This window comes from Danio rerio, chromosome 14 (genome assembly GCF_049306965.1).
Source record: "Danio rerio strain Tuebingen ecotype United States chromosome 14, GRCz12tu, whole genome shotgun sequence".
NCBI classification, from domain to species: domain Eukaryota; kingdom Metazoa; phylum Chordata; class Actinopteri; order Cypriniformes; family Danionidae; genus Danio; species Danio rerio.
In genome coordinates this window covers 30,981,356-31,008,051 of record NC_133189.1, presented here as the reverse complement: position 1 = coordinate 31,008,051, position 26,696 = coordinate 30,981,356, and the positions used below count along the sequence as shown (strand labels likewise).

General features: G+C 35.1%; 2 protein-coding genes across 3 annotated transcripts in view; both read right to left on the bottom strand.

The window, feature by feature from the left end:
- Nucleotides 1–2,380: 2,380 nt before the first annotated feature.
- eef1g (eukaryotic translation elongation factor 1 gamma) lies at nt 2,381–11,931 on the bottom strand. The gene is given in 10 exon segments (NM_173263.1): nt 2,381–2,672; nt 4,399–4,523; nt 4,696–4,868; nt 4,949–5,168; nt 6,603–6,732; nt 8,477–8,620; nt 8,710–8,852; nt 10,801–10,864; nt 10,951–11,109; nt 11,911–11,931. Coding segments are annotated over 10 exon segments (1,329 nt in total). The 5' UTR covers nt 11,923–11,931; the 3' UTR covers nt 2,381–2,513.
- A 683-nt stretch (nt 11,932–12,614) lies between these two features.
- Nucleotides 12,615–26,696, bottom strand: part of polr2g (RNA polymerase II subunit G) — an 87,147-nt gene continuing 73,065 nt past the window's right edge. Inside the window, 8 exon segments of one of the 2 annotated variants that reach the window (NM_199669.1) lie at nt 12,618–13,459; nt 13,595–13,628; nt 13,738–13,809; nt 13,891–13,956; nt 14,057–14,107; nt 15,445–15,604; nt 15,684–15,793; nt 15,904–16,027. In NM_199669.1, the coding sequence (NP_955963.1) occupies nt 13,446–13,459; nt 13,595–13,628; nt 13,738–13,809; nt 13,891–13,956; nt 14,057–14,107; nt 15,445–15,604; nt 15,684–15,793; nt 15,904–15,915 (519 nt within the window). In that variant the 5' untranslated portion in view covers nt 15,916–16,027 and the 3' untranslated portion in view covers nt 12,618–13,445. 2 annotated transcript variants of the gene reach the window in all.

The following is a 26,696-nucleotide window of genomic DNA, read 5'->3' as shown; positions in this document are numbered from 1 at the left end:
ACACACACACACACACACACACACACAGGAGTGTAAGGTTAAGTGAGGCCAGCAGCAGCATTGAGGACACACCCTGTGTAACTCCACCATTGAGCAACACTGAGCTCTTCAGCAGGAATTTGATCACTGCAACTCACTTCAGCAGATAGCTCACCTCACGCAAATATGAAAATTCTGTCATTCATTTGTTTCAAATTATCCCTTTTAGCACTGAAGCAAACACATCTTTTCTTCGAGTAGAAACCCTTTCTTTTTTTCAGAACTGACGGTTCTGATTATTTTCCCTTGTGTGTGTTTAATGTAGCTAGTTTAAGCGCATTTCGGAATTGTTTACTTCTCCCACACGGATGAAGTTTGTGTTCCTTTGTTTCATATATGAGATTAGCGCTCAGATTCCAGCACATTAAATCAATGAAGCGTTGGAAACAAAATAAAAGTATAAGTTACCGGTTACGCCCGCGGCCAGGGTGTGGCTTTTTCGTGAAGTTTACACAGTCTTACCTCAGGTGTGTCAACCAACACGACAACCTAAGCATACTCAAATGCTCAGAAGTGTGTGGATTTTAGCAAGTAAGTGAGTTGTCTTGCTGGCAGATTAAAAGGAAAAAATTAGTGAATAAAAATGCAGACATGTGTGAACAAACAGTCCATGCGTGCATTTGTCAATTTCGTAACTTGAAGCTTTGCATATGGCAAGTTGCTTTTAAATAGCATTATAAATGCAATGTGGAAAACCTTACCTACATATAGCAGGGGAGACCGGGTCTTTTAAATAAAATCTTTTAAGCCACGTGTGTTCAAAATGTGATTCAAACTACCCACAAAAGTCTATTAAATGACTGATATTTTTTGCAGCACAAACATATGCTCAATTTAGTTTAAAACCGAAGTGATATTACCATTCAGCCCAGTCTGGGTTAACACACCCTGGAGTAAGATGTTACATGATTTACACCAGGGTAAGCTGTAACACAATAAAGAAATAATAATTAAAACAGATTTAAAAGCTGTTTTCAGTAAAGTGGGTGTCGGTCAGGGGCGAACTGGCCATAGGGAGCACCGGGAGATTTCGCGATGACCTGCCACCACGAGTCTGGCCTGCGCCCCATTAACCCCCCACCCACCGCTTTTCACTTTCTAGTTTGCATCGGACGGGTCCTGATTGTAACATTGGCCTGGTGGAAAATGCTTTTCCACTCCGCCCCTGGTCTCAGTTTTAAAAAGCTGTAAAACAGGTAAATGTGCATCAGCTTCTACAACTGAACAATGTTCTTGCAGGCTTCTGCTGATTTCAAACTTCTTTGGCTTTGAGATATTGATCTTCCAAGACATAAGCCTATATAAATGTACTGAAATCAAAACACATACATGGCTACATTTGCTTGGGGTTTCACTGGTTACAACTAACCAAAAGTTGTTACAACTGACCCTTGCAGCCAGAACTTTGTTCACCTTAGATAACAGCTAGAATTAATAATACCAATACCTTGCATTGAGAATGTATACAGACAAGTCACAAACTTTTATAAGTTTAACTACAAATCAGGCATTCCTATGCCAAAAAATAAATAAAAGACTTCAGTTCAAATGTGTGTCCCCCCCCCCCCCCCCCCCCCCCCAATCTAACGTCTGAACTTGATCTTCAATGCTTGTAGCTTGCTAGCATTTGCTTTCAAAATAACAATGACAAACTAGGTACATTTCATTAAAGGGTGTATGAACGCATCTCAGCCTTTACAAGTCAGTCATTTTAAATAAAACAAGCTATGACTAACTTCCTTGGGAAACATTGAATTATATTAATTTATTTAACTTCAAAAGCAATTAAAATGCAAATTAGTTTGCAAGAAAATGTAATTCAAGGATAGTCAAACTTTCGATACAAAAAACTAAAGTATAATTATCTATAAAATACTTCAGCACCTTTAACTTGGGACCACACTAGAGGCATTAAAGCGTGACCTTAGGCTCCCTCTGGTGGATTTCAGTTTTACCAATTTTTCCAAAAGCTGGAGTCAAAATATGCAAGCATTCCCTTAATTAAATGGCTGAGACGCCATTTTGTTTCCTAAGCTCCAATGATTTCCAGACTTGGTGTATCATAATTTATAAACTCTCAATCTCAGATCCCAGGAGAGAATTCGGCATTGTGGGGAAAAAATACTTTCTGGGAACATTAAAACCAGCACTGCCTAATTAAAAGCTAATTTTATACTTTCAACCTTGTTCAATGCTTACCAGTCCACTCTAAAAACTACTGTAAACGTTTATAAAACAATTTAGCACCATCAAACTGCGAGTGGCTTAAGGAAGATCTGGCAACAAACCAAGATTTGAGTTTTACATGCCCTCCTTCAAACAAAAAGACAACAGAGTGGGATTGTGGAAAAAAAAGTTTATTTTTCTCAACTTAAGTCTTCCTCCCACCACAGTTCAAAGCCTTGTACATGGGATTCTCAAACAGATTTCATGTCCATTGATGCTGACGTTGATAAATATTAGGCATAGGGTGTTCACTTGAAAATCTTGCCCTGGTTGAAAGGTTTGCCTACATGTTTGAATTCACCCTCCCATGCAAAGTACTCCTTCACCATGGTCTTGCACTCCTCGCTGTCCACATCCAACTTGCGCCAAGTGTAGGACTCGTAGTCAATCTGCCAATCGTCACTCAGCTGTGAAGAGAAGAAAATTAATAAAATTCAAGGGATGGCTATAAATGCTCAACTTGTTTCAAAGCATTAAGAGCTATTTTTCTACATTTATTTTCTGATCCATTATGTACAGATGCAAAAAAGGTCAATGAATTCAAGCATCTCTGGATACAGTTATGTACTAAATTAGTTATCCACTAAATGCAGTTTAAACTCAGAGTTAAATCATTGGTTTTGTGTTCTTAAACTAAGAATTTGCATGCACAACACTGAACAAATCTGCCAATCAATGTAATACACTTTTTAAAAGCAGCTAGTGTGATTAAGGTAAACATTGTTTGACAGTGCATGTTTTAAAAGCACCTTTATAATCTGGTTTAAATTACAAAATAAAAGCATGACGTACTGTACAACATTTGTGGATTTAAGGATCGTTAAACAGGAATGACTTAACATGTTATCTTAACCATTTAGATTGAATTGGCATCAACAAGAGAGACAGAAATTTCAAAGAAAATCTGTGATGCGCTGGTTTTTATCTAACAACACTTTCTCTTTCTGTGAAACATTCAAGACTTTGAATATTAAAGTTGTTTACTCCTGGAGCCCTGCTGCATTTGTTATTGCTGCAGTTTGATCACACCAGTTGTGTTGGGAGGAAGAGATTGTTTGGTTATTGGTCACAACTGGACAAAATCTCAAAACAGCCAATGTTCCTTTTATTCTGTGCTTTTTATAAACATGATGCAAGCCACGAGTTAAACATGGACCATGTGCCTTGGATTTATATATTTTTTTTAAAATTAAACAAGAGAGACTGAAATGGTCTCATGTTTGTTTCAAGTTAGCATTCAATTTCATGAGAAAAAAAAAAATGCTACAGAATAAGTGTGGATAACACTCGCAGCAAAATGTGCATATCTTTTACACTTCTCTCTTCAAAATACGACACCAGATACATTCACCTCTAGAACTGTCAAAACTTATGAATCAAGCTCCAGTGTCCTAAAGATGATTTCCTCAGTATCCAATGTTTTTAATAGACCTTGTTAAAAGAACAAATATTAAATTTGTGACTTAAGCAAATAATTGCAATTAATAATTAAATTATGTTTTGCTCATCAACTTAAATAGGCCCAAGTTTACTTTAGAGTTGTGCAATAATAATAATAATAATAAAAGAAAGAAAAAAAAAGAAACCTTAGGCATTTTGACCTAAACAAAGGAAAAAAAAAAAAAAAGTAGTTAAATCCTAGATAATTAAAGCCATTTTAAATCAATTCTGGTTTAGGTCCATGAGCATCCCTGCAGGATTCTGGCATCATGTGCTATTGTGGAATTTGCATAAAATTTGTTTCTATGATGGTCATAGGCAGACTTAATCTGCAATGTTCTGGCTAGCAGCACTTCCACACAATCCCAAAAAGTGTGTCAGGTTCCAACTATGTTTTGTTGACCTTTACATTAACATTTGGTTGATTCTTCATCCAAAAGCATTTAGCCTAAAAATGAGCATCAAAATGTAACTCTACAATGAAAATATGCACGTGAACATTACATTTTACAGGTTTCACCCAATTGGCTTTTTAGTGTGTTTTCAGCAAAATTAGGTTTGAACTAAACCCAATGTGTCAGTCTGACCCACAACAAAATTTAAAGTTTTTATCAGCTCAAATAAGAAACTTTCCCTTGAAGCGAACTAGAAACACATGTAGCTGTTTTAACAGTTGTTGGTAAAACTACTCACAGGAAACGCAAGATCCTGGCCTCTGAAGACCCAGATACCAGAGATGCAACTGTCGTTGTTTGCACCAAAGAGGATGACACTAGCAAACGCATTCTTGCGCAGTTTATCGAGTCGCTGGAACATTCCTGAGGAGAAGAGCAAGAAAGTACACGTACATTCAGTGAAAAACTATGTAGTGAGAAACTCTTGCGCAAGTAGCACATGCTGAATTCGATATAACCTGAGAACATTCCTGGCACTTTATATTTCAAAATACATCAAACAAAAATGAGTGCAGTCAATGTGACCCAAGCGTACCTGTGATAAGATTACAGCTCATGAAGGCCATTGTCAGCTCTTCAGGGAAGCGGTACTCAGCATACCAGATTGAGAAGCCCTCGCGATCAAAGTGATCCCAGAAGTAAGGCAATGCCACGGTCATGGTGTCCTCGTTGGAGTATTTCCTCTTAAACTCATCCATGACAAAAGAACTAGCAGCAGGAGGACAAAAGGCAAAGTGATGAGAGCGCCAAGACACTCTCAAGCTCTAAAGTGAAGGTGTATTAAGTACCTTTTTGGAAGGTGAGCAAATGGATCCTTTGCTTTTGGCTCAGAAGCCAATGCAGCCTCACATTCATCCATCTCTTCCTCAGCAGGGGCGGCTTTCTTTTCCTCCTTTTTCTTCTCTTTTTTCTCCTGCTGCTGTGGTTGCTGCTTGCCTCCTTCCTTGCCACCCTTCTCCTTCTTGATAGGAGCCTCCTTCTTCGGCTGCATCTCAGCAAACTTCTTAGCTACAAAAACAAGCAAAGATATACTGAAACTCTAACATTAAAGGACAGGAACTGTAGCACTGAATGTTTTCCTAGAGGAAACATCTGTATTAAAGCATACTATGTGAGATTTGTTTTGAGTTGTCCTCTGGGGAAAAAAATAAACCAAAAAAAAGAAACTGCTAAATATTGCTTTAGAGAGGGGGAGGGAAAAAATAAATTAATTAATTAACTGAAAAATTATTAAACACGAAAAAGTGAAAACCTAAGCCAGCATTGGACACCAGATTTCATGCTCGCGTTTGAATTAACTAAAAATCAAATGAGCGCGAGAATGTGTTGGTCCACGCCAACTTCATGCCTGGCATACGTGCATTTCTTGTGTTTATTTCTATCGGTGACTCCTAGAGGCAATTATGTTAAACTGTACACTACAAAGTATCTTTTAGCCGTGCAGTGGCAGCTGTATGGGACGGGATCATCCGCATGTCTAGCAGGTATAAAAGGTTTCCATACAGTGCAGTTGACCAGCCAAACATTAAAGTGCAATTTGCAGCGATCGCCGGTTTTCCCAATCTAATCGGAGCGATCAACTGCTATAAAGGCACCATCTAAAGACAAATTTGCATACGTGAATCAGAAACTTTCCATTCAATAAATGTGCAAATAATGTGATCCTCAAATGCGCTTAACATAATACACACACTTATAAATGACTCCTACTTGTCTTGCTTGCAATGAAGAGTGGGCAAAATCTGATATGTAGTGGGGGAAAAAAAGAATGATCTCAGACACTGGATTTAAACAAAGTTCATGACCGAACGCGTCAAGCATGTTGCCGTGCGCTTTACGAGCTACACCACTCACACTGCTGTTTGCCATGCTCTTTAGTTTTGTTGTCTCACAACAAATCACTCTAGTTCATTCCAACGAGGGTGTGCTATTTGCACCTAAATTAGACTCTACAAAATTGTACCTTTAAATCAGACCATTTCTTTATTAATTCACTCACAGTTCAGACCCCACTGCATTAACCACATCAGCTAAACACTATTATTTTTATTTTGTCATTAATTTCAGAGGACAAACTTGCAAATAACAACCCAGGTGATTTGTGACTTGTGTACGAGTCAGTAAAGTCCTAATGTACAACGGTTACCATTCTTCATTATCAGTTTAACATGCATGATCACAAGATACAAACAAAACATAACTACTGTAAGGGTCTAGGGTGAAAATGGAGTGGAAAGCACTTCTAAATCTTAATATTTTGAATGCATTCAAAGTTAGTTTGAAAAAAAAAAAAAAAAAGATTTTATTTAAAGATTTGCCACAATTATGGTAGATTGCTCCTATACATATGCATTTAATATTTGCTTGTGCTCAATGGCGCTGTGCTAATATCAAAACTGATTTTATTTACAGGAAGATGGAGCCAAAACAAAAAGAACTTACCATCAAACTGAGCCATTTTCTCACAGAGCTTGACTTCTCCCAAAACAGTCTTAAACTGAGGCTGGTTGACGCAGGTCACAAACCAGCGAGTGACATTGGGGTAGGGCTGACGGAAAGCAGGCTCAAGAACCTGGAAAATAAACAATATTAATATTGGTAAACATGCACAGATTACAGACTCAATTGATCACCAGGGTAGTTACATCAGCTGTTCAAACTGCACTAAATTAGAGGACTTGGAGTTTTTGACAGTCGTATACGTGTCCCACCCTGCTAAAACCACTATTAGGAAAATATATTTCACTAAAAAGTGAAAATTGATTGTATTGAGTGTTGCTTTTATAATGTGCTGCAGTGACGGTTTTGTTTTCATTTTCCCTCATTGAGAGCACAACTGGACTCACGTGTGAATCAGTGCACGCAATACGCAGCAGAAATAAGTTTGTACTGAACTTTTTGTTTTTACTCAAGAGCTTTTCGCATCTGGAAATTGTGAAATCCAGATTTGCTGCTCATCTCCGTTAAATAAAAAAAAAAATTTTAAAAAAGATGCAGCTCCAGTATGTGTTGATTGTCTCGTCTCTACAGATTTGGTAAGTGTGTATGATCAGTGCCCTTTCTTTGTTCATTCAGTTGGCAAAGTTAGTTCAAATCGTCAGCAGTACTCTTTCAGTGTTTAAAGACAGACCTTAGTTAAAATAATTTCTAAGTCAATTAGTTTGTTAATATCACTACAATTTTATGGACTGAAAGATCCGCTGTAATTGCAAACTATTACCGACCTTTGCGTTTAATAGTCTACACACACACACGGCTTTCTGACCTAACGAGTGCATCAGAGTTACTGAGAAATAAGACTGAGCTCAATAGAACAGTAGCCTTCAAATGAAGTGAAATTAGGATTAAAGGTTATAGTTTTTCATATTTTGCTTCACAAAAACACATAGCGTTCACATGACAACAAATCACTGACAATAGGAATTTTGAAAAGTACATTATATATTCACACAGATTTGAAAGCCAATAATAATAATAATAATAATAATAAATGCAAATAAAAAAATGCAAGTAATTTAGTGCAATTGGTCTGCTGTGCATGACAAAGCAAATCAAATGAGGTGTTACTAATGTAGGGTTCATGTGTTTAATAGCTTTTAGCTTCATCAGTTGTATTTTGTTTCATGCATAGAGAACTATGAGGTGGCCACTTCCAAATTTTGTACCACATCCACCTTGTAATGGCTACTAACAGAGCCCAAGTGACACTCAAGCACTGGTTATGTGCTTAATTGCATATAGTATTAGCCTTTACACACGATTAGAGCTGAGATTATGGCTGGGAGAAACAAATCGTTTTCCCCTACAAAATAAATACAAACAAAATTAATTAATATTTTATTTATCTGCATCTGGTAGACTGGTGTACTGAGCGAGTTGTCAATGTTGATTTTTGCAGTACCTAGTAATGGGTCAATTTATACAGAGAGCAGAGTAACATTGACCATCAACATTAGACATTAAATTCCTTTCATATGTGCATCTCGTCTATTAATAGTCTAATTACTTTTCACACTTTAGAAATACAAGGTGTGGCACATGAGCCGGTTCAAATGTGTCATTCATAGTGAATGCGTGACAGCCCTTAATTATGCCTTTTTTTTTTGAAGGGTATGCTTGTGATTTTTTTTTTTTCATACAACACAACATTTGTTCACTGTTCTGTTTCTCTATGACAAACTCAAGAGGAACTACGTGAACCTAGAGAGCGTTGCATGAGTGAAAAGTAATTCACTCAAATAGGTTTAAGTTACTAAAATACTAATCGATATCATTATCCAGGCCTAGCTAAGATTTGAGAAACACTGCAGACTGACCTGCTTGTAGAGCCAGAGCAGAGAGCAGACAACAGTGATGTCAGCCAGACTGATTCTTTCTCCAACCAGGAAAGTGCGAGTGTTCAAGTGCTGATTCAGGACTGCAAGGACTCGTTTCACCTCTTCCTTAGCCTGTTCTGTGGCCTACATGCAGACAGAGTACAGTCTCACAAAGCTTTCAATGCAGCTGCAGACAGCAAAAGCCATTGTATTAACAGGCATTCAATGCGAACCTGCTTGTTGAACTGCATGATTCCCAAAGTGGGGAACACCCATGCACTAGCTGGAGGGATGACCTCAGAGTCAGCAAAACTGACCCACTGCAGCACCTGGGCACTGGCCTGTGGAGTGCTGCCACGAAGGACATCATTGCTCACTAAGGGGAGGAAAAGTCAATGTTTTAATGTTGATTTAATGTTGCATATAAGAGAAACCCTTTTTAAGACACCATTAACAGTTATGCATATAGCAATTCAATCTGCCTCAAGTCAAGTTTCTAAAAAACAAATGATGTAAATAAAAACCTTCAATTTTTTTTTTTGATGGGAGATGTATTTGAGGCTGTTAACTTTAGATGGGGCCATGCAGTGGCGCAGTTGCTGGTGCTGTCACCTCACAGCAATAAGGTTGCTGGTTCGAGCCTCAGCTGGCTTAGTTGACATTTGTATATTCTCCCTGCATTCATGTGGGTTTTCTCCAGTTGCCCACACAGTCCAAAGACATGCAGTACAGGTGAATTGGGTAAGCTAAATTGTCTGCAGTGTATGTGAATGAGTAGGCGTTTCCCAGTAATGGGTTGCAGCTGGAAGGCCACCCGCAGTCTAAAACAAATGCTGGATAAGTTGGCGATTCATTCCGCTTTGGCAACCCTAGATTAATAAAGGGACTTAGCCGAAAAGAAAATGAATGAATGAACTAGATGGAAATGGTACTGCACCAGGAGATGCCAGCGATGCATTAAATGATTTGGGAAATTGTTATTGGTTTATTACAATACTCCTCAATGGAAATTTAAATAGAGGTTATTAATGTGTATCCTTAAGGCACAAAAACACAGTAGATGCAAAAAAAAAAAAAAAAAAAAAAAAAAAAAAAACGCAAGTATACAAGTGTAGTCTGCAGGTCCCAGATATTGCTCATTCAGCTCATGGCCATGTATAGCTCACACTTCAATAATCCTTTATGATTATAGCTTGTTGTAAAAGATTTCACACTGCAGGAAAATAACTGAAATTTTGAAAACAGACAACAAAATAATAAAAAAAATAAATTAAAAAAAATCAATAAAATCCTTCCGATGAAATTCTGTCAAACGAGCGATCAAGGAGCACAGACTTTAGCCAAGGATCTTTTTAAATTTACAAATCGTCTCAAACAAAATCAAGACCAAAAATGCAGCGTGAGCCAGACTTACACCATCACGGAAGATAGGAATCCTAAAGAGAATTTTAATGTGCATATAAAAGACCTTCTCGAAATAATTTAGGACCTCATCACCACTTCAAGTTCTAATCAGTATCGAACCTTCACCTTATTAAACAGTTGTAGTTAAATAAATCAATGGCGCACAAACACAACAGAACTCAGATAAGCTCTGAAAAAACTAAGCTTGTAGGAATAAATTGCGCGGTTGTTTTCAGTGACAGGTTTCAGCCACTGTTTAAACTAGTCTTTCTTCAACCAGGAGTATGCAAACTTGCAATTTCCCATTTTGACATCGGTTTTACTTTATGATTTTGATACAAGTGGAGAGCATCACATCACATTCCCGCGTTTGTCGTAATTTACGTGACATAACCCGGACGAAAGAGCTTGGCCGGTTGCAACCCAGCCCAAACCAAAACCATGGATCCAGCACGCCGTTGTTAATACTAGGAGGAAAATAATGTATTTATGCTTTTTTGAAGTCAAACACTTTGCACAACATTTAAGACCTTGCGAAAACGCAATTATAACTTGAATAATTTTTAAAGGGCTTCATTTTCTCATGATTGTTTTATCAACTTTTAATACTTTAAGACCCCGCAGACACTCAGAGTATACAAGCATTAAAATCTTATTTAGTGTGAGGTACCCACATCGTCAACAATGAACCATTGAAGTAGACAAAGGATTAATGTATTTTGTTGGTAAATTTAAAATAAGTCATAGTAATGTTTTTTTTTTTTTTGTAATTTAAAAATTGTAATTTCAATGACAACATACTGGTAGCAGATGGAAAGAGGGACCATGTTTAAATAATACCATTTAATCAAATCAGATAACTAAACAAGAAAACCTGTTAAATGATCAATAGCAAACAGGCTCTAATAAAGATTACTTACAGTAGTGAGCAATGGCATTGCTCTCAAACAGACAGAAGCCATCATCACCCTGGTAAGCTGGAACCTAAATGAATGAGCATAAAAATATCATATAATCATTCTGCAAAAATGCATATAAACAGATGCAGGGAAAAGGAAAAGAATACTGACCTTGCCCAAGGGGAAGTTTCCAAGGAAAGCAGGGGATCGGTTTGTCTGCCCAAAGGTGAAGGCAGGGGGGGCACTCGCAATCTTCAGACGAGCCCCACTGTACTGGGCAGCAATCTGAGCCTTAAAGGCCCTCCAGTTCTCTGGGTATGTGTAGAGAGTCTACGGAAACATGGTTTAAGATTGAATTGCTGAAACTGATGCTGCTTGTTTGGCATCAGCCCTCTGTAACACAAACTCAGTGCCAACAGAAGCTGCCCCATCATTAAGACCACTCATAGAGCATTACACAGCACTTTCCCTCAGCCAGACACAGCTGACAGCAAACTGCCCTGCAATAAATTACTTCTCACTCAGCGTGTAAACAGTGTTTGCATATTTAAATAGAGAATCAATATTGCCAGAAGACACTGAAGGGCTGAAATTGCTATTTATTTATGAATCTACGGGTGGCACCAAGCTTTAAAAACTTAATTTCTAACAAAATCTCTAAGTGTTTTGACACTAAGAAAATTCACAAGTAGGTGCTTTTAACTAAACTACAAAATCTTGTTTGTCTTATTAATGAGAACCGCTCGTTAATCAACTCAAATCGCTTTTCAGTCAGCCAATATACGCGCTGTACTTTCCTAAATTAAAAGCTAACAACAAATACCGTGACCTCTTGTCATCTAGAAAATAAAAAAGCAAAACATGAGCGTCATAAAGGGGTAAGAAAAACAAGAAACGTGGCACAAAGAGCGTAGCGCTGTTTCTGCCCGTCATCACTCTAACCACCTTATAAAGGGGTGTGGGGAGTATTTACAACAGAAATAATCATCACAACAGCTACAAAAAAGACCACTAAATCATTCTAAACGGAGAAAACATGTGTAGATATAAGGATTGGGGTGATTATGGGGTGATTGCAGATGGAGATGAGCTGATATCAGGCGTCAGAGGGTTTTCTCCCATCTTACTCACCCCTGCCGCCATCTTCAGGACGAGAGAAAGGAAGAACGAGCGGCGCGCTGGTGACGTATAGGCCTGTTCGGTCGCAGAAATAAAACGCAGTAAGGGTGTCAAAGTGAGAGCTGGACGTGCTCCACTTAATTTATTTGGGAGCATCAGCGAAATTGCCTATAAAACATGGATAAATATTAAAATTGCTTAACCTTTGTTTACAATGGTCTCAACCAATAATAAACACATTATATTTTAAATGTTTTTTCCCTACTATAAAAAGTATTTTGAAAACAGATTTGTCCCTGCCCGACAAAAGCTTTTGCGTTCCAGTGAATTCATTCAAGTTTAAAACGAATTTGTTTGGTTTCATTGTTAATTTACATATTGTTTGTGTCCAGAAACTTTAGATATATTTTCAGTAGAAAATTTACAAAATATCTTAATGGAATATAATCTTGCAATTATAAAATATAAATTCAGAATTTTAAAAAAAATCTACAAGTTTTTACAAAATTGCTGAAAAATAAAACGTTATTTAATCATTTAAAATAAAATGTAAAAAGCAGTGGGTTATCTTTTTACTTGGGCAATGCTTGGGAGGTTCCATCTGTATGCATTTTCTTGTCAGAGTTGTTTTCTTTGATGTGTTATCAGACATTACAAGAGTAGCAAAAATCAGCAACTTATACACATTTCTTTAAAAAAGACACAAGACAAAGACGTGTTCAAAATTTTGTGAGTACTGTATTACAAATGAGCAGTACATAGGTACAGACAGGAATTTACAAAAAAAAAATATAAAAATTCTCTTTATATAAGGAGACTGTAAAACTCTAAAAACAATGTAATGAATAATTACAGTCCTTACAAAACATACATGTCAATCTGCTCAACATTTTTCAACAGGCATATTTATTATACCATGTTCTCTGTTGCCTCGCTGTAGAATAAGTCAGGAGTGTCCAAACTCGGTCCTGGAGGTACAGTGTACTCCATATTTTGGTTCATACCCCATTTAAATGCATATGAACCAGCCAAGTATGCTCTAGGTATATTAGACATCCAGGCCAGTTAGTTGGAGGAAGTTGCAGTGACACCTGTCCTCCAGGACTAAGTTTGGACACCCCTGGATTTTCCATCATGTAGAGCAGGGGTGTCAAATTCAGTTACTGGAGGACCGCAGCACTGCAGTTTAGTTCCAACCCTGCTTCAACACATTTACCTGAAGGACTCAATTAGTTGGATCAGGTGTGTTTAATCAGAATTGGAACCACACTGTGCAGAGCTGCGGCCCTCCAGAAACAGAGTTCGACACGTGATGTAGAGCCACTGCTGAGCTACTCTTTGTTCCCATTCGACTTCATCTGGTTTCAAATTTGAACTTGAAACTGTACTACCAACATTTTAATAAAAGGAGACAATAAAAACAGAAAATGGAAAAAAAGAAAAACTAATCTAAATGAATAGGGAAATAATTACAGTATATACACAAACTAAGTATCATCACCACCACAGCAACAACTCTCAAATTTCCCATATTCACGGCAGAGGAATCAGCTCACAAGACCTAGAAGAATAAGAGACATGTTCAGACAAAAGCTTGATATCATCACCAGAAATTATTTAAAGAAGACTTAATTAAAACGTTCTGTTATCAATTTAATAAGTATAGTTTCAAGCTTAAATCGTAGAAAACATATACCCAGGTAGTCATCCATTAAAGATCCAATGGCAAACTAATAAAAAATAAATAAAAGGACAAAACAAGTCATTAAAAACTGTTAATAAACATTGAAAAAATGATTTATATCATCGACATATTCGAGAAAACTGGCATTTACTTACAATATCATTCTTGTCCACACGAGTTCCCACAATCTTCAGTCGAATTTCATCATCTTGTTGAATCACAACGTCCTGTTAAAAAAAAAAAATAAAAATTGTGTTTAAAACTGTTGAAAAAGAACAACTTTCAAAACAAAAAGCATTCAATCCTACCTCATCCACTGTCTTGTAGCATGGAGGATTTGAGTTTGGATCAAACTCCATCTCAGAGGGAATAGACTAGATTCACACACACAAAAAAAAACACACACACACAGATTTAAGACAATTACACATGTCTTTTACCAATACACGAATATATTTTACCATGAAAACCTACATGTCGAGAAATGAAACAAGACATGGGGCCAATTTCTGTAAAGAGTCCAACCTGGGAAAAAAAGAAATAAAAAATGCATTGAACACTGGAAAAATCTGTAGCAGAGAAAAATTAATGTTCAGTGTCATGTAGAGATTGAGCTTTCACTTTGTAAGACAAATGTATTGTCAGGAGCCGCAATTCGAGTGTTCATTTTGTTTTGCCAGTGCAGGCTTTTTTTTTACTCTTAGAAGTGCCGGTTAAACATGTGCCAGGTTCCCTGCAATATATCCTGATAATGAACAATCCTAAAATTGGTATCATGGACACTTCAAAATTACATTGAATTATTATTTCTGTATAGTATTAGAAAACATTTTAGTTTAAGCAGATTATTGTATCGGTAGTGGTGTCAATAACATGACAATTTAATAGACTATTTATTTGCAAGCAAACATTTTTTACATGAATCTGGCCAATGACATCGACTGAAAATGTTTAGATTATTTACAGACCTATTGTTCATTACCATTGGTTCAACTCGTTTCCTATTCTTTATTCCTAGGTTAAGTAAAATTCTTAACGAATAATAATTAACTAATAACATTCAGTTATATTGTTCAAGACTAACACTGACATTTAAAACAAATGAAATTGTTTAGTAAAGTGTTACCCATGGCACTTTGAAATACTTTTACAGTTTATTTTGCTAGGAAAATCTGTCAACTGTGAACATTTAAGTGCAATACACAAAATGTAGTGTTTATTTGTTATTAAAACTAATTTGTAACTGCTTAAGTCAATATTTTGAGAATGCCATAGATTGTGATAAAAGCTTCAGTAATTATCACAACTAGAAAATCTGATAACACCTTATGCCTATATAAAAGCTCTGAGGACCATTTGCCAAGGGTCTGAAACAAAGGTAATTATACTACAGGGCTTGATTTTGATTGGCTGGTGAAACTTAAGGTGTTCAATTATTTTTAAATAAGCACACTGCTTTCGCAGTTCCAGGCAGGTCTTGACTGCATTAGTTCCACATCACTACGATGAATGGTTACAGTTATTTCACATTTAAAAATCAAAACTAAAGGCTTTGGCTAAGATAATTATGACACTACATAAGTATTACACACGTGAGCTGTCTGAGGACAGAAATCTGAAAAATGTCTCGATTTAAATCATCTGACCTGAACATTTATGTCTAGTAACCATAGTATAAGCACAATAATAGTCTCCAGTTTATTGAACAATTAGAAAATAATAAAACATTATGTACACAACACCTTGTTTGAGCATTATTGTTTTAATAAGTATTAATTATCCCGTACTGATGTTCTATATAATGTATGTTTTATATTTATATTTTTGTAACTGTTGTATGAAAATAAAAACACAAACCGTACTTTGTTAACCTGAGTGACAACAGCATCCACAACTTCTCCTTTGAAGGGACGGAAGACGATGGCTTTGTATTTGACGGGATACAACACAAAACCTCTGCCCGGCTGTATAACCCCTGCTCCAATATTATCGATTGTGGTTACTGCAATAACAAAGCCATACCTGGGAAACAACACACGAGCATTAGAGAGTCAGATCTCATAACGTTCATTCATTTATTGATGAAGTAACGTTAACTTACTTTCCAGTACATGTTCCTTCAACCTCAGTGAACAGTTTCTGTTTGACTGTGTTCAAAAGGTTGGGTCCAAAATATCTTGGATGGAGGAGAATTTCATGCTCCAGAGAGATCTATTGTGACAAACAACGTGTAAACAACAGTGAGCACAGAAAACATTGACGGACATTTATAAGTGCTGCAACTCACTTATCACGTAAAACTAAAACACCCACTGACTTACGTGGTAAAACATCTCTTATTGTATTTTAGCTTCCAAAAGTCTTGAATTAAAACTCTACAGCCACGACTTTCTATGTCAGTGCGTTCAGGCGCCGAATCTCGACAGCGCGAGCACGCGAATGTTTCCGGGTGAAAACGACTGCAAATTAAAAGCCCTAAGATTCCCTAGAAATAAAGTCCCTGCTAGTTTAGTGTGCGTTGATTCTGGATTCAGAATTTTATTTTTATACAAATGTAGACACTTCAACTGTTTTTGTCTATAAGATTCCCTATTAAGGTAAGACACTGCAGATGAAAAATAAATGAATTCATATTTATTAGCAGCTACTTCACCAGATGAGTGATTATTACATTATGATTTTTAATGCTATGTGTGATATTTATTTATTTGCAGACATTTTACCTCGAAAATCAAAACCTTTGAAGTCAGGCCCAAAATGTATATTTCTTTCAAAACATTTTCTTTAAAAATGAGAATATGCAAGTTTTGAGTATGTGCTGCTTAAATGCTAATAGTAGGCTAAATGTTCAAAATATATTGGCTATTGGCGTGGACACAATAAAGCTTTTAAAAACCACACAGTAAATTCAGATATCTTGTTGTTCACATTTGCTTCTGTTTTAACTTTTAAGATTGTCACGTAACAAAAAAAATAAAAATAAAATAAACAGTTAATAACCCAACTTGCATGATTTTTTGCTATGACCCAATGTTGTATACGTTTTTAATGTCCTTAAATTTTAATAGCCATGCAAATAAAACATAATTAAATACATTTTAAAAGAATATAAATATTTGTAACATGCATTTTTTAATAATTTGAGATTTTTCAATCAAGCAAGCAACAAATGAATGAATGAATGAATGAATGAATATCAATAATGCAGAACTTATTTACAATAGAAAACATGTTCTTTTCCAAACTGAATGGTTGCCTATAGACCATTTTGAGGGATGTGAACAAAAACAATGGTCCCAACGTATTTCCTGTTTTACATTTCTATAGCTTCTAAGAATCTAAAAAGAGACACATATTAATAAATAATGTTATGATAGCTGTTTTAATATTAAGTTATGATTGAATTGCTTCTTGATACAGTTATAAAATAGTTTGATAACAAGCAGGAAATGTTCATGGGCCAAAGACATGACCACACTGAAATGGTCTATAACTAGTGAAATGAGATTCGAACGATTTTATTTGTGTTTTTAAAACATTGAACACACAGTGATATCAATTTCGATGTTGTCTTAAGATTATGGTAATTTAATTTGAACCAATAACCAGCAATAACATCATCGTTGTTTCCACTAAATCCGATTTTACTCAGTCAATTGTAAACGCACCACTTTGTTTGCTGACCCGTGTTCAGCGTTTACACACAGCCTGCAAAACAACACACGAACACAAGAGGTCACTATAACTCTAAACTTTTGCATTGTGAGGTCATCATTCCCCAGATATAGGAACTTGAAAGCATTTTCTAGATGAATATACGATTTTTAATTACTGAAGGTTTTTTATGTACACTCTGGCATATATTTTTGTATATTATTGTACATTTCTGTATTTGTTGTTTAAAAAAGCATTTTCTATCGAAGCAGCGAGTGATATTTGCACCAATATCTTACATTAAAGTTTTAGTGCTGTTGAATCCAAGTGACGAATAAAATGTCTATTTCTCAATAATCCAGAGGTATCTTGACAACTAGCAACTATGTAAACCTAAATTATATTATTGTCTATATATACATACATACATAGTCTATATATACATACATACATATATCTTTGTGTGTGTGTGTGTGTGTGTGTGTGTGATCTTCAAACAAATAACTAAATAAATAAACAAATAACTAAATAACTAACTACCTAAATAAATAAATGAACAAATAACCAACTGACTAACTAAGTAAAAAAAAACTAATAACTAAATAATCTAAATAAATAAATAAACAAATAACTAAATAACTAACTAAATAAATAAATGAACAAATCACTAACTAAACAAATAAACAAATAACTAACTGACAAACTTACTAAATTAATAACTAACTAACTAACTAACTAACTAACTAACTAACTAACTAACTAACTAGCTAACTAGCTAAATAAATAAATAAATAAATAAGCAAACAAATAACTAAATACTAAATTAATAACTAACTAACTAACTAACTAACTAACTAACTAGCTAAATAAATAAATAAATAAATAAGCAAACAAATAACTAAATACTAAATTAATAACTAACTAACTAACTAACTAACTAACTAACTAGCTAAATAAATAAATGAATAAATAAATAAGCAAACAAATAACTAAATAACAAACAAATAAATAAACAAAAAACAAACAAATAACTAAATAACTAACTAAATAAATAAACAAATAACTAACTAACTAAATAAATAAATAAATATAAAAACAGTGTAGTTTTGCCAACAAAAATAAATAAAATTCATCATCAAAAAAAAAAAAAAAAATCTAACTAGCCCAATAATATCTATTTAATAAAATACATCATTATAATATATCACTAAAATTATTACTTAATTATTAACACCAGCAAATCATTACACTCCCTATAATGAGCCAGCAATGAAACATGATGTATTTAAGAATTAGGAGGTCCTTTGCACTAAATGTTAAGTGATGCATAAAACGTTTATACAGGAAAAGATCTCTGAAACGTTTCCTTCCAGTTTGGCTGCTGTTTTGTAGCTTTAATAGCAAGTTTTAAACGCTTCTCTTTCACGGACAAATAAAAGCAAATGCAGTGCAGTGCTATAGATCAGACTGTCCCTCTATTGTTGCAGAGGCAGGTCAGAAACCCCAGGACTAAAGCCATGCATGTTGATGAGCAGGGCAGATGTCCACACACATATCTGAGCATGCTGGATGAGCTTTGCATCATGCATATCCAGGCCGCTCCTCGGGGATTTCTTCATTCTGTCTGCAGCACATTCTTGCAAAGAGCAGGAATTCACTCATCGCATTAACCTTGATATTATAAAGGGCGGAGGAGAGAATGAGTGCAGATGTCTTCACAGTCACAAGTTCATGGCCTTCATGTTGTGGATACAGTGCCGTCATTTGATCAGACCTCACTGCTGGATCAACTTACAGCAATTTCTCACTTTTAAATCGCTGCTGTGGATGACACAGAGTGCAGATTCTATTTATTTGGATAATTTATGCACTTAAAATATATTTGTTTGGCCAAGATCAATACAAATGTATAATACAAAAGCACAAGGCCTTGCAAAAAACTAAATCATGTAGAAATTGAGAGAATATTGAACTTGATTTCCAAGAGTAAACATCAAATGCAGCAAATGTTACTGGCTGACCTTTCATTTCTTGTAATAAATGTAGTTTAGTTTGATCTAGTATTGATAGTTTGTAAATGATTATATTATATATAATATATAGAATTTTACTATACAACAATAATTATAAAAGTAAGCACTATTTGATAATACTGGTATTATACAAACAAAATTTAATAATATTGTTAGCCAGTGTGTGTAAAGATGAAACACTTATTCTAACCTGTATTTTATACATATAAACAACAATATAATCATTGAATTAGAAAGGTACTGCAATAAAATAAAGTGCACTGTTTACAAACTTATAAAAAAAACTAGTTGTTTGAAGGATTTTTAAAAGATATGTTTAATATATATGGATATTAAGATGAGTTAAGCAATCAGTGTACACTCCATTTGGAAAATATATTAATATTTAATACTTTGAATATTTTATCCATTTACCAGTATTAGTATTTCTAATGTTTTAGTCACCAAAATATTTAGAAATTAAAAGATAATACAATTAAATTCAAGCAAAATATTGAAAGCAAAAAAATTACAACCTACAAAATGTCAAACATTTATTTTTTTACTTCTCTTGATTTTTCCTCTTTTTTTAAAATTTGTATTTAATAATTTTCTATAACATATAAATTTGGATGTACTAGTTTTTGGACTGTTATCGTAAGTTGTGGGATAAGCTCCAGCTTTGGCTTCAGTACTTACTAATCTAATGTATATGCACAAATGTATGATTGTATAGCTTCCTATTAAAAATATTAATAAAAAAATGATTTGTAATGGGTGTACTTATATGTGGAGAGTGTGTGTATGTGTGTGTGTGTGTGTGTGTGTGTATAATTTTCTTGATTCTGCAATTACTCATAGGAAGTGACAGTTTTGTTAACCACGACGTGAAAGAAAGTGAACATATGTAAGCAAACCTACCACAGTAGTGGTTTATTCACCTTTCATTGTGCAGCATTTTGTTTGGACCAGCACACTGTGTTCAGATATATTTCTCTGGTGCGGCTTTTGTTTTTTTGAGAGCAAAGCCCTTGTCCGGTGTTGATGTGAGTGCTCTCCGAGCTCCTGCAAAGAAAAGCCCTGTTCCTGAGCTCCGGCTCACTACTTTCCTTCCCCCTCTCCCTGCTCTCGCCAAAGGTAGCTTTCAGATGCAAAATAAGCAGACATATGGAGAGGAGGTCTTTCTCCAGCCCTCCTAAAGATTCAGATTGTATGACAAATCACGTCCACCACCACCCTCCCAACCCCACGCCGAATCTCCAGACAACAGCTTCATTAGAGTGAAAGAAGCAGTTTTTGCAGCTTTGTCGAGTCAAGCTCAGACTTCTTTCCCTTCTCAATTACTCCATTGTTGGCAAGAGATTCGAGTTATTGCACTCAAAACCATATGGCTGATTCGAACACCTAGTGCACCAAGTGATGCCATCACCCCAACCTGTTTCACTTCAAGAATAAATGAGTCAAAAAAAAAGAAATCATTGGAGTCATTGGACTCAAACATCTGAATTACGTTCTTTTAACTTAATTTAGTCAAACAGAACCCATAAACAAAATAAAAAACACTCATTTAAATTGTTTTAACTTGAACACAGTTTACTGTTGCATAAACAAATCACTTTGAACAATTGAGAAAAACTACTTTATTAAAAAAGAAAAGTCTTTTACTCGTCATATGAACTGGACAAGTAAACAGAGACTCAGAACTAGAATTAGCACAGTTATTATTACTCAATAGGTGAAGCAACACACTTGGAGAAAACATCCTAAGCATAATAAAAACTTTAATTTCCTCTAAATTAAAAAAGAAGTGTCGATAAAAGTCCAACAAGTATTCTTCTGTATTTAAAACAATTGAAAGGATGGTTCATGCGAAAATGAAAACTACCTCATCACATGGTTTTAAATCTGTATTAGCAGCTTTCTTCTATTAAATACAACAAAATACATTCAGAAAAAAATCTTATTGCTGGTATTAACTTTCATAGTGGAAAAAATACAGTGAAAGTCAATGGAGGTGCCAGCATTTTTCTTCTTTTGTGTTCATTAGAAGAAAGAAAGTCAAACAGGGTTTGGAACAAGTGAAGAATGAGTAAATGACGGCAGAGTTCTACATTTTTTTGAGTGAACTCTCCCTTTAAGATTACACTTTTCTCAACATTATTGTCAAAAAGTGTGTAGTCCCAACCCAAAATTATTTAGTTAACTTATTTGTTTTGAAATTTAAGTGGACTGAATATAATAAAAGTAAAAAACAAAATCTTGAATTCTCTAGTTTGAGCTCCTATTAAACAAGCGATTTAAAAATCTTTGTTTTAGAGTAAACAGACACGGTGCATCAACAAATATTTGCTGCAAAAACAAAAAGCTGGAAAGCCCAAAAGAAAAGCAACTCTGCAAAACGTCTAACACATGCAACGGTCTGGTGAGGTCAGGTGTATGAACTTATCATTAGTCAGAGAATCGCTGTTATACTTCCTCCCTTTTACGCTGATGTAGCTTGTGCAAAGCTTCTTCTCATTTTAGTGAGGAGTTGCCTGGGTTACTTTCAAATATAAAGTCTTTAGAGACACAGCTTTCATTGTTAGCACTGATGCAGGGTAAACTAGAGGTAAATTATGCACTTGCACAAACACACCAAGACAAGTGAATGCCCCACCGTAGGGTTTGTATTTAGACTTGGACATCTGATTGATAGTACTAGGTTCACGAACTGGTACATTATGTGTCGGGCTCACAAAGAGAGCTGAGAATTTACATTCACATCACTTGTAATGAGATTCCATTGCATTTTGATAATAGCACCTGTTCTGAAATCAAGTAAATATACACAAACTTATAATCCATTTCCAAAAGTGGGAAACATTTAAATAATGAAATTTAATGATTATGAAATGTAGATTTCAAGTTACAGGAATCCATTTGAGAGCAGTGCCGATAGTAAACAGTACCATATGGTAAAATAAATAATATATAAAATGATTTTCATTATATAAAAAAATAAATAAACACACACACACACACATATATAGTCAGATTTATTAGCCCCCCTGAATTATTAGCCGCCCTGTACATTTTTTCCCCAATTTTTGTTTAAAGGAGAGAAGATTTGATGACAGTAAATAATATTTTACTAGATATTTTTCAAGACATTTCTTTACATCCTAAAGTGATATTTAAAGGCTTAACTAGGTTAATTAGGTTAACTAGGCAGGATAGGGTATTTAGGCAAGTAAATGTATAACGATGGTTTGTTTTCTAATGAAAAAATATATAGCTTAAAGGAGCTAATAATTTTGACCTTAAAATGTTTTTATTTTTTTATTAAAAACTGCTTTTATTCTAGCCTAAATAAAACAAATAAGACTTTCTCCAGAAGAAAAACATATTATCAGACATACTGTGAAAATTTCTTTGCTTTGTTAAACATCATTTAGGAAATATGTACAAAAGAAAAAAAATCAATGGGGGTCTAATAATTCTAACTACAACTGTATATAAATAATTATTTTAAGTGTAATTATGTTATATTTACATTTCACAAACTATTAAAACACTTTAAGTAAATTAAATAATATTATTTTACATTTAACATGTTCTTGACAACACATTGCAAAGACAAAAAATAGTATAAAAATAAAAATAGGATTAGATTAGATTTACATAAGAAAGAAAGAAAGAAAGAAAGAAAGAAAGAAAGAAAGAAAGAAAGAAAGAAAGAAAGAAAGAAAGAAAGAAAGAAACTGATTGAATGAATATCAAATGTAATGCACAATTACAGATTTCTGGATTTTGTTTATTATGGTACATAATTGTGGTGCTTTATGTAAAACAGTTATGGAAGAATGAATGTTTACATAACTTTAAATCTGTGAAGGAAGGAAGGAAGGAAGAGAGAAAGAAAAAAAGAAAGATCAGTCCAAATCTAGCATTCTAATCAGTAAAGGTTTAGTTTTGAAAACGAAACAGTTCATTTATTATTTTTAGTTGTGAATCCATCTTAAGAAAACAAGTCATTTCAAAAGTTTTGCAAGGTGTTGCAAGATGCTTTACATGGTATTATTATTTTGCATTAAGATAAAATGTAGAAAGGACAGCAAAACAACTGCAAAATAGATAAAAATAAATTAAAGTACAAGAGGTGTATTTTAGAACATTTGGACCCTATGGCTGGAATTGCTTAGTTAGAGCCCCCAAATTAAAAAAACTCGCCCCTGAAAACAGGTGTATAACGCAAGATTTCATAACTTTTTTCCAATCCCAATAAAAGTCTATTTTATTCGGCAAAATATACAGCAAGTCGTTCAAATATTGATGTGAACAAAGCCGTGACTTTATTAAAGCTCTAGAATCTTCCAGCAGGGTGTGACAAAGTTGCTGCAGTCTTTAAACATTGTAACCCTATAGCGTTTCTTTTCGGTTTGTAAGCGAGGGAGGGAGGGCTGTGTGGGGGTGATTCTCTTATTTGGGGTGTGGTGTCCGCGTACAATTGAAGCACTGGAGTAAGGAATTAATTATCATTCAAAAGTAATGGCCCTATTCTGCCCTGCTTGAATTCTGAACAAGGAGAGAAAAGGTCCTCTGGCCCCGATCCTGCCGCAGCGCCAGGGGAAAGGATTATTCCGGGGATTACCATGTGAAAACTTCTATCAGACTTTCTGACTCAAAGATCTTTTGCGAAGAGTAATCGCGTTAATACCCGGGGATTAATGCTGGGCCGAATGCAAAATTGAATTTTAATTCGAATTGCATAAATAGATATAAAATAAATTAAAAGGCCATTCTGCCGGAGAATAAAGAGAGTTCTGCTCTTCACACGTCACATGCCAATCCAAAACAGAAGCCACGGGTCGAACAACTCCAATGCACCTTTCACACACCGTTTCCACACCTGCCAAGCAAATCTTTGGCGTTTTAATACTGCTCTTTTTCTTCTTCCCTTTTTTAATGTTGCAATAGGCATTGTGCATTGAAATATCACTTCTATTCAGGCCGTATATTTAATTTGAGCCTGTGCTCGCGGACAGCAGACCACGTGCGTTGCATTGCTTTCTTTTTAAAAAGTGCAGCGTGCATGATTGTTTTGGGGTTCAGATCAGACCCTCTTTAAGTAATTCAGTTGTTTCATTTTCTCACGTGTTTCTGCTATTGAAATGCAATCAGGTCTCGTGCACTTGTGGCTAATCCTGTCAGAATCTCCTTGGCAACATCTCTCAGCTGTGGGCAAAGCCCTTCTTCCTCCCCGCCGCCCCTTTCAGGAAAAGAGAGCGAGAGAAAGAGAGAGAAAACTCTGACACATCCATCACTTTTGTCGAAATAAGTAATGTTAAGTAACATTGTAAAACAATAACTTTTTTATGACTTTATAAGAGCAATAAGTGCACGGTCCGGGCCAGATCGCTAATGTTCTGACTGGAAGCAAAATAGTCGTTCAAGCTGTTTTCCGTCTTTGAAGTTATTACTGACAGGTTGGTGTTGTAATAGTAAAATCGATCTCCCCCCATCACCCCGGTCTGGACCTCCACGGAGGCATCAGAGGGGCTTTAAAACCAGTGCGTTCGCCATAAAATCTAAAATCGTTAAAAAAAAAAAAAAAAACTTAGATCACTTGCTAATTGTGGTCCGCAACTAATTAAAGAAAAACTAAAATAACTATTTATTCTAAATTACTTAGGCCACATTAGATCATTTGTTACATTAAGAACACTTCACGTAGGCTACCTGCTTATTTTCTTATTATTTGTTTTAGGTTTTGTATTGCAACTTTTAAATTACTTTTAGATTACGTTTGAGCTAACTTTTGTCTCCAAATTGTAATGCGTGACTTGAAAAAATAATATAATAATAATAATAATAATATAATATAAGATAATATAGTACATTATATTGTTTTGAAATGGCTATTCATTGCAGTGAAAAAAAAACATCTCAGAAGTTCCCTACATCTTTATGAGTTCATATTAGGTTGTCTGAAATTATGCATCCAGTCCACTTGTGCTTCACTTGATGCCAGCGAAAGCACAAACGTGTCTCAGAAGCGGGGTGTTTTTTGTTCACGCTGGGACTATTTGAATAAGAATAATGCTATTGGAGTGTCGCAGGCCGAGAAAAATGAGTGACAAAAGCTCAGAGGCGCAGAATTTGGACGGGGGACAAGCCGTATAGAGCTGAAAAGAAGAGAGAGGAGAGGCGCACAATGGAACAATTCACCTTATAATCGCTTTGATATATCATACATGCCTGAAGACTCTAAACATTGTGTAATTATTTATAAATGACTGTGCCCCTATCGCCATAATACCGCACGGAGAAAAGCGCCGCAGGTCTCTCGCCAAACTATTTCTAAATAGTGCCCCCTTCATTTTTTTCCAAAGAGGGGCGAGTTGCTTGCAATTGAATAAATTGAATAATTAATGAACAATTGTACGGCTGTCTCATAAAGATGTCTTTAAATAAAACTTAAGCCACTGGGCTCATTGGAGCAAGTTTGATTGAACTGCATCTTTCACCCTGTCTGTTATAACTCAAAATGCTGCTGCAGACACCGTGAAATAAAGTAAAATATCACTTCTGTAAACGCGTCATTTTGATGTGGACGTGAAATATAGGTTATGTATGGTAAAAAGGCAATGTACCAGAAAAAAACGTTTAATGTGAAGGCTAACGGTCTAAAATGTGCATTGAAAATGCAAAACTTTGAAAGTGTTTTATTTTCCGTTAACCAACGCATATATGCTACTATTGGAGGTTTGGAGAAAGGATGGATTATTTGTGCAGTAATGTAGGCTACCGCGTTGTTGTTGTTGTTGTTGTTGTTTTAGCCTAACCATTATTCTGCTCTTATTTTATGTAGTTTTGTTTTGCCAAATTATTGCGAGCTTCAAATTAAAACATAGATCTGATGCATATATGCATTTTAGCCTATATGAAAAACGTGTGAGGTCTTGCAGAATCACTTTTGTGAAGTAACATGCATTTAGTAAAATACTTTTTTTTTTACATTTTGCAAAATAGCTTGAGATCAAAGTAGCCCGCAAACTTTATATATATATATATATATATATATATATATATATATATATATATATATATATATATATATATATATATATATATATCATAGAAAAATATTTATAACATATATAACATTTAGAATTCTGCAACAAACCAAAACAATTTGGCCTTAAATAATATTTGACAGATATGATGTGATATAACAAAATACATTAGAAAAATGTGCAAAATGTGTCTTGCAGCCTCAGGCCACTTTTGCTGAAGTCCATTCTTTTCGATTTCCTCTTGAGATTTAAGTTAAAGTGGGCTTGTTGCATGCAGGACAGACAGCAACAGCTCCGCTCGCGTGGCCGGACAGTTCTCCTGCTCTCTGATTGGCCAGCGGTGATTACAGGCACGCTTCAGAGGGCGAACAAACAACAGGCATAAATTATGCT